Source organism: Bison bison, unplaced genomic scaffold (assembly GCF_000754665.1).
Source record: "Bison bison bison isolate TAMUID 2011002044 unplaced genomic scaffold, Bison_UMD1.0 scf7180017864527, whole genome shotgun sequence".
In the NCBI taxonomy this organism is placed as follows: domain Eukaryota; kingdom Metazoa; phylum Chordata; class Mammalia; order Artiodactyla; family Bovidae; genus Bison; species Bison bison.
The window spans coordinates 8,339,428-8,346,939 of NW_011495078.1; the positions used below are offsets into that span (position 1 = coordinate 8,339,428).

General features: G+C 42.4%; 1 protein-coding gene across 2 annotated transcripts in view; it reads right to left on the reverse strand.

Annotated features, from left to right (window-relative positions):
- Positions 1-3,231: 3,231 nt before the first annotated feature.
- LOC104982155 (DNA repair protein complementing XP-G cells) overlaps positions 3,232-7,512 on the reverse strand; it is a 59,749-nt gene continuing 55,468 nt past the window's right edge. For both annotated transcript variants that reach the window (XM_010831472.1, XM_010831471.1), the window contains 3 exons: positions 6,978-7,178; positions 5,775-5,859; positions 3,232-3,915 (listed from right to left, as the gene is read on the reverse strand). In XM_010831472.1, coding sequence (XP_010829774.1) covers positions 3,322-3,915; positions 5,775-5,859; positions 6,978-7,178 — 880 coding nt within the window. In that variant the 3' untranslated portion in view covers positions 3,232-3,321. The remainder of the gene's footprint in view (positions 3,916-5,774; positions 5,860-6,977; positions 7,179-7,512) is intronic.

The window sequence follows — 7,512 nt, forward strand, 5'->3', positions numbered from 1 at the left end:
TGGATGAATTTGGTAAAGTCGGTTATAATAACATCTTGAAACTTGCTTCTTCCCTTATAAAGGATCTACCTTGGTTACAGGGTTTAGAGGGAAAAAAGGATATAATCTCAAATTGTCCTGTAAATACTGTACTTATGGCATAATAATGGTGTTTGGTTTTTAGTCTTTTTTTTTTTTTTTCCCCAGACTTCTATCTTTATTGGTATGGGGCTTCCCAGGGGCTCAGTAGTAAAGAATCTGCCTGCCAATACAGGAGACTCACAAGACATGGGTTCAATCCCTGGGTCAGGAAGATCCCCTGGAGAAGGAAATGGCAACCCACTCCAGTATTCTTGCCGGGAGAATCCCATTAACAGAGGAGTCTGATGGGCTACAGTCCATGGAGGTCACAGTCAAGTACAAACTGAGCATACACACATCTTAATTAGCATTTGGACTGAGTAAACAGGCTTTTTGCAAACATATTTAAGTCGTCTACTAATGGCATAAAGTGAAGAGGAACTAAAAAGCCTCTTGATGAAAGTGAAAGAGGAGAGTGAAAAAGTTGGCTTAAAGCTCAACATTCAGAAAACTAAGATCATGGCATCTGGTCCCATCACTTCATGGCAAATAGATGGGGAAATAGTGGAAACAGTGTCAGACTTTATTTTTTTGGGCTCCAAAATCACTGCAGATGGTGACTGCAGCCATGAAATTAAAAGACGCTTACTCCTTGGAAGGAAAGTTATAAACAACCTAGATAGTGTATTAAAAAGCAGAGACATGACTTTGCCAACAAAGGTCTGTCTAGTCAAGGCCATGGTTTTTCCAGTGGTCATGTATGGATGTGAGAGTTGGACTGTGAAGAAAGCTGAGCGCCGAAGAATTGATGCTTTTGAACTGTGGTGTTGGAGAAGACTCTTGAGAGTCCCTTGGACTGCAAGGAGATCCAACCAGTCCATCCTAAAGGAGACCGGTCCTGGGTGTTCACTGGAAGCACTGATGCTGAGGCTGAAACTCCAGTACTTTGGCCACCTCATGCAAAGAATTGACTCATTGGAAAAGACTCTGATGCTGGGAGGGGTTGGGGGCAGGAGGAGAAGGGGACGACAGAGGATGAGATGGCTGGATGACATCACCAACTCAGTGCACCTAAGTTTGGGTGAACTCTGGGAGCTGGTGATGGACAGGGAGGCCTGGCAAGCTGCGATTCATGGGGTCGCAAAGAGTCAGACACGACTGAGCAACTGAACCGAACTGAACTGAATTAATAGTTCTGAATATCTATTTTTCCTCCTTCTGGATACACAGTCCAGGTAGAGATTACATTTCTGAGTATATTGAGTATACACTGAATATGGTCAGTTCAGTTCAACAGGATGGGAACAGGGTGTGATTCCTCTAGTCACCTTTAACATAAGACATCCTGCTCACCCAGGACTATGGTTCTTTCCTCTTTGAGGAGGTTCAACTGCAGATACAGCCATGACCAGTATAGACAGCTAAAGAGGTACAGTACCCAGGGGATGGCTGAACCTGGACCTTGCATGACCTCAAGGTGCTCACCTGCCTCACGAGCCCAGACTGGCCTGACTGCTGAGGAAGACGTGGTGTCTCAGCTTACTTGAAAGTACAAGTGTCTGTCGCTCAGTTGTGTCCAACTCTTGGAGACCCCATGGACTGCAGCCCAGCAGGCTCCTCAGTCCATGAGATTCTCCAGGCAAGAATACTGGAGTGGGCTGCCATTTCCTTCTCCAGGGTATGTTCCCGACCCAGGGATCGAACCTGGGTCTCCTGCATTGCAGGTGGGTTCTTTTACCATCTGAGCCACCAGGGAAACAGTGGTTCACACGGTTTAGGAACACGGCTTGGTTACAGCAGCTTAGCCTTCACTCCAGCTACTGCAGTGCAGGATAAATATAAGTTATCAAGGCAACAAAATTACATTTTAGCAACAAAATTACATTTTAGCAAAACTACTGCTATTCTACCTACAAACACATATGCAGAACACTCTCAATTTTAAGTAGCTTGGAGAAATTAGAGAATAACATGAAAAAGTTAATGTCTCTCTTCCCAACCCTTCCCCAAAACTGTTCTATTTAAAATATCTCCAGAGAAAAGAAGCATTAAGGAAAGATTTTATTTTGGAACCTAGAAAAATGATACTGAAGAATTTACTTACAGGGCAGCAGTGGAGAAACAGACAGAGAGAATAGACTTATGGCCATGGGAAGAGGGGAGGAGAGGGTGAGATGTATGGAAAAAGTAACATTGAAATTCACATTACCATTTGTAAGATAGATAGCTAGTGGGAATTTGCTGTATGGCTCAGGAAACTCAAATAGGGGCTCTGTATCAACCTAGAGAAGTGGGATGGGGAGGGAGATGGGAGGGAGGTTCAAAAGGGAGAAGATATATGTATATGGCTCATTCATGCTGAGGTTTTACAGAAAACAACAAAATTCTGTAAAGCAATTATCCTTTAATAAAAAAAATAAGTTTAAAAAAATCACACACAAAAGAAGAAAAGATTTTACTTTGTTTATGTAGAAGTCAGTGTTGATTTTAGAAGAAAGCTTTTAGAGAAGGCTGAAGCAGAAGATGTATTTCAAATTAGGAAGAAAGAACTAATGAGCAAAGAAATGCAGCAGCTACAGTCCAAGTACCTGAGAAGCTGCACTGGAATGTAAACATAAATGAATGCAAATAGAAACATAAAAATACTTACATAAGGGGTTTCCAGGTGGTGCTAGTGGTAAAGAACCCACCTCCCAGTGCAAGAGACGTAAGAGACGCAGGTTCCATCCCTGGATCGGGAAGATCTTCTGGAGGAGGGCGTGGCAACCCACTCCAGTATTCTTGCCTGGAGAATCCCATGCATGGGGGAGCCTGGGCTATGGTCCAGGGTCGAAAAGAGTTAAGACACGACTCAGGCGACTTAGCATGCATGCACATACATAATGCTTACATAAATGAAATGGATATAAAGATAAATATATTTTATTCTCCTCTAGGTTGGAAAGTCAGAGGGAACGTACACTGAGAGTAAGTACTGATCAACAGAAACCCCTTTTCCCTTTCTAACGTTAGAAAGCATCGACACTGCGTAATACTAGAAACGTGAACAGATGAGGCCTGTATATAAAGAAATATTCAGTGAAGTGGAAAACACTAGAAAACGGTAAAATATTAAAGAAAACAAGTAACTGTCCAGTTCAACGTCCATATTTTTAAAAGCCACACAACAAAGACTGTGCAAATACTGTGAATTTTATTATTTCCCCACAACAAATTCATCACAAAACGTTAAGCTGTGCCCAATCACAGAGGCTGCATGGGTTAGGTTTTCCACTTCCTTCCTCTCGTGCTTCTGCGCCTCCCCTTTTTCTTCCCAAACACAGGCCTGGCGGTCACCAGCACGGGCTTCGCCCTCCCCCCATCATCGTCGTCGCTGGAGCTGCTCGTGGTGGTCCCGCCGTCCCTCCGGGAAGCAGGCTGTGCTGCGCTCTGTGCAGCTGACGAGCGGGCTCTGGACGCCCCGGGCGCTTTCAGCCTTTGCACGCCCATCGCAGGGAAGTACTCCGCATCCTCACCTGAAGAGGCCTCGGATGACTGCGAGAGGTAGGCCTCCCCCAAAAACCCACCACTTTCGTTCCCTCCTTTAGAATCCGAAAGCCTCTTTCTTTTCGGGCTGGATGGCTCTTTCCATCTGTTTGCTGTGCCTCTCTTCTGGGTTTTTCCTTTCGCCTCATCAAGGAACTCAGACTCTTTCTCCATGGCAACAGAAGCTGCTTCTACTTCACTGGCTGCTTCTTCTCTTTCTTTTCTCAGCATACATGTCACAGCTCTGTTAAGTCTCTGGCTCTTAATACCCTTAGCCTCCTGTTTCTCCTGTTGGGCTAATCTAAAGAAAGAATCAATTCGGAGCTGTGTCTAAAAAAATGAAATAATATTCGATCAGACAAGGAAGTAAACTTTACAAAGCAAAGAATTCCACCTTATTATTAGTGGCACTGGATGACTCTTTCAGAAAATACTAATTCATCCTTTTTCAAAAGGGTAAGCCTACAGCTGATTCATGTTGATGTATGGCAAAAACCCAACATAACACTGTAAAGCAATTATCCTCCAATTAAAAATAAATACATTTTTTTAAAAGGGGAGAGAATGCAAAAACAAAAAGTCCATCTCTCCCAAATGAATGCTGGCAGTACATTCTTCTTTCAACATCATACTTGAAAGTGCCAGCTCTGTCAACTAATCCTTCTGCCCACATATCAAGTAAGAAATCCCTTTGTCAGCATTCAAAGAGAGTTAAATATTTTTAGGGACAAAATCATCTTCTTTTATAGCAACACGATATCATGGAGTCTGTTTCTAAATTCTATTCTTTCCTTTTAAAAACACTGTCACCGTGATACCTTTAGGAAGCAACTTCACAGTATTATATATTAAAAGTCGTAAGAAATATTCTTGACTTTTGTTCTAAAACTCCACTTTCAGGAAGTCATTCCTTAAAAATAGTTGTTTGAGAAAAGTTATATGCCTGATGTCCATCACAGCATTCCATGCGAAAACCTGAAAATTTAAGGTCCACTATGGGAAGTGAAAAGACTCTGCTGCTGGGAGGGATTGGGGGCAGGAGGAGAAGGGGACGACAGAGGATGAGATGGCTGGATGGCGTCACTGACTCGATGGACGTGAGTCTCAGTGAACTCCAGGAGATGGTGATGGACAGGGAGGCCTGGCGTGCTGCGATTCATGGGGTCGCAAAGAGTCGGACACGACTGAGCGACTGATCTGATCTGATCTGATGCGAAGTGAGCCAATTAAGTTAAATCTCTTTGATGAAATGATGTAATCTGGTCATTCAAAATGAAAGCTATGCAAAACACACGCACAAAAAAACTTACCCTAACCAATGAGTGGAGGTATTATTTGTATCAAATTGCAATTATGTCTGGTGACAAATATATGTGGGAAGGAGGGGAAAAATAAGAGAAAACAGACCTAAATATTAACCTCTATGTTGGAGGAAGCAAACAACGAGTAATTTTAATTCATTTTTTCCACTTTCTAATTTCGTAGAAATAAACTTATATTAACTTCTACAATGAAAACGGAGAACAGTATTACAACAAAATTTATCTGAAATTAAGCAGTAATCAGTTACTAAGCCAACTAGCTTTCTTGTTGGTGGGCATAAAGGCGATCAGCACAGAAAGTCACCAAACAACACGAAACTTTCTGGAAAGGCGGTCTACTTCAGCTTTGCGTTTTCTTTTTTTCAAGGTTAACCCGACCTAACTGAAAAGGATTTAATCTGAACATGTATCTTGCAGGATTTGGCCTGAAATCTGCAGAATGATTTACCTGTATGTATATTTCGTGGGCTGTCTCTTGGGTGAGCGGAGGTTCTTGTGTGGGCAGGAACACACTCGTGGATAAAACAAGATGCTGTTCCCTACCCAAGGGAACTGAGGGCCATACAGAGGCCTCTTTCTACAGTCGCTTTGTCCTGTCTGACTCTTTGCGACCCCATGGACTGTAGCCTGCCAGGCTCCTCTGTCCATGGCAAGAATGCTGGAATGGGTAGCCGTTCTCCTCACCAGGGGATCTTCCTGACCTAGGGATCGAACCCAGGTCTCTTGCATTGCAGGCAGATTCCTTACTGTCTGAGCCACCAGGGAAGCCCCACAAAGTAAAAGTAACAGGCCTTTAACAGCTGGCCATCATAGCCTTCCTAATTTTACTCACTATCCTGAACTTAGGAAAAGAGCTATCACAATCACCTGATGGACATTCAGTTGCTTTAACACAGGAAACAGAGATTCATCTGTCTTCGTCCTGTTCCAGCCAAAATACCGCTGACAAAATATGCAGGCAGTTAAGGCTTATACTGTTTTTAAAGATATTTACAAGTGATAAGTAAAAAGGTCCAAAAAACCCACCCTTGACTCCACTTCGCATATCTCCAAAGATTTTCATATTTATAAAGATTAAAATGGTAAAAGAAGATAACAAATTACTCCAACATAATGGCAGTATGTTCTTATAAATATTCTCTAAGATAAAAGATATCCAACTCTCATTTTAGGACACCCAAGACTAGTGACTGTGAAAAAAAAGGCTAATCTAGGATAAAAACAAACTTCTGATATCATACATATATTTCTTTGAGAGAAAAAGATGTAGTTAGATTAATACTACTGCAAACTTTAAAACATCTATCCAGGTGATTATTTAAATATGCAGAAAAGAACAGTAATAAAAAGAACAAACCTAATCATCTTTTCTATTCTTTCAGAATAAACACTTAAATATGATTGCGTATCACTATTTACTTCAAATAAAGATCTTCCTTAAAACTAAAGAGATGATTCACAATAACTAAAACATGGAAGGGACCCAAGTGTCCGTCGACAGATGAATGGATAAACAGAATGTGATATTACATACAATGGAACAGTATTCAGTCTTAAAAAGGAAGGAGAGTCTGCCACATGCTACAGTTAGATGAACCTTGAGGATATTATGCAAATGAAATAAGCCAGTCATGAGGAGATCTATACAGTATGGTGTAACTTACGTGATGAACATACATGGAGTGGTCAAAGCCACAGAAACAGAAAGCAGATGGCGGTGGCCAGGGTCGGGAGGTTGACGGGGGGGCTCATGTTTACTAGGTACAGAGCTTTAGTTTCAGAAGATGAGAAGACTAATATGGGGGTGAATGGTGATAACGGTTACACAATAATGGGAAAGTATGTCATAATCACTGAACAGTACACTTAAGATCATTAAAATGGTAACGTTTTATGTTACGTGTACTTAACCACAAAAAAAAAAAAAAAATGGAGAGAAAGGAATGGAAAGGAGCATCTTAGCTAAAGCAATATTAAGAAAAAAGTGATCCAAGTTCATGTTTCGTAGGTTTTAAACCAACACACACATTTGCCTTGATGTTCCCTGTGTCTGAGGAAGAGAAAGGATACTCTCTGATCTTGTCGAGGTCGGGTTTGCCCCACAGAAACGACCCCTTGGACTCGTCCACCACAGGCTTGAGGTAAGCGTCCGCCACGGCCGGGTTAGGGAAGCCAGGTGTGAGTTGCAACTTGCGCAACTTTTTTTTCACTTTGGTGTCATATGGATTCGGCCTTATCTTCTTATTCTCCTGGGCTTCGTGCCACCACTCTCTACAAGGCAAAGGAAACCGGTCTTCATGAAGCAGTGAGACCTTGTAGCTGATGCACCACAGACAAAGAGCTAAACTTAAAGTTTAGCCACAACTCCTCTGTGTCTTTCCCAGTGGTAAAATGAAATAATGTATGCACATGCGTGCACTTGGTCGTGTCAGACTCTGCAATCCCATGATCTGAGCCTACCAGGCTCCTCTATCCATGGAATTTTCCAGGCAGGAATACTGGAGTGGGTCGCCATTTCCTTCTCCAGGGGATCTTCCCAACCCAGGGTTCGAACCTGCGTCTCTTGCATCTCCATCATTGGCAGGGGGGGTCTCTACGAGGTGAG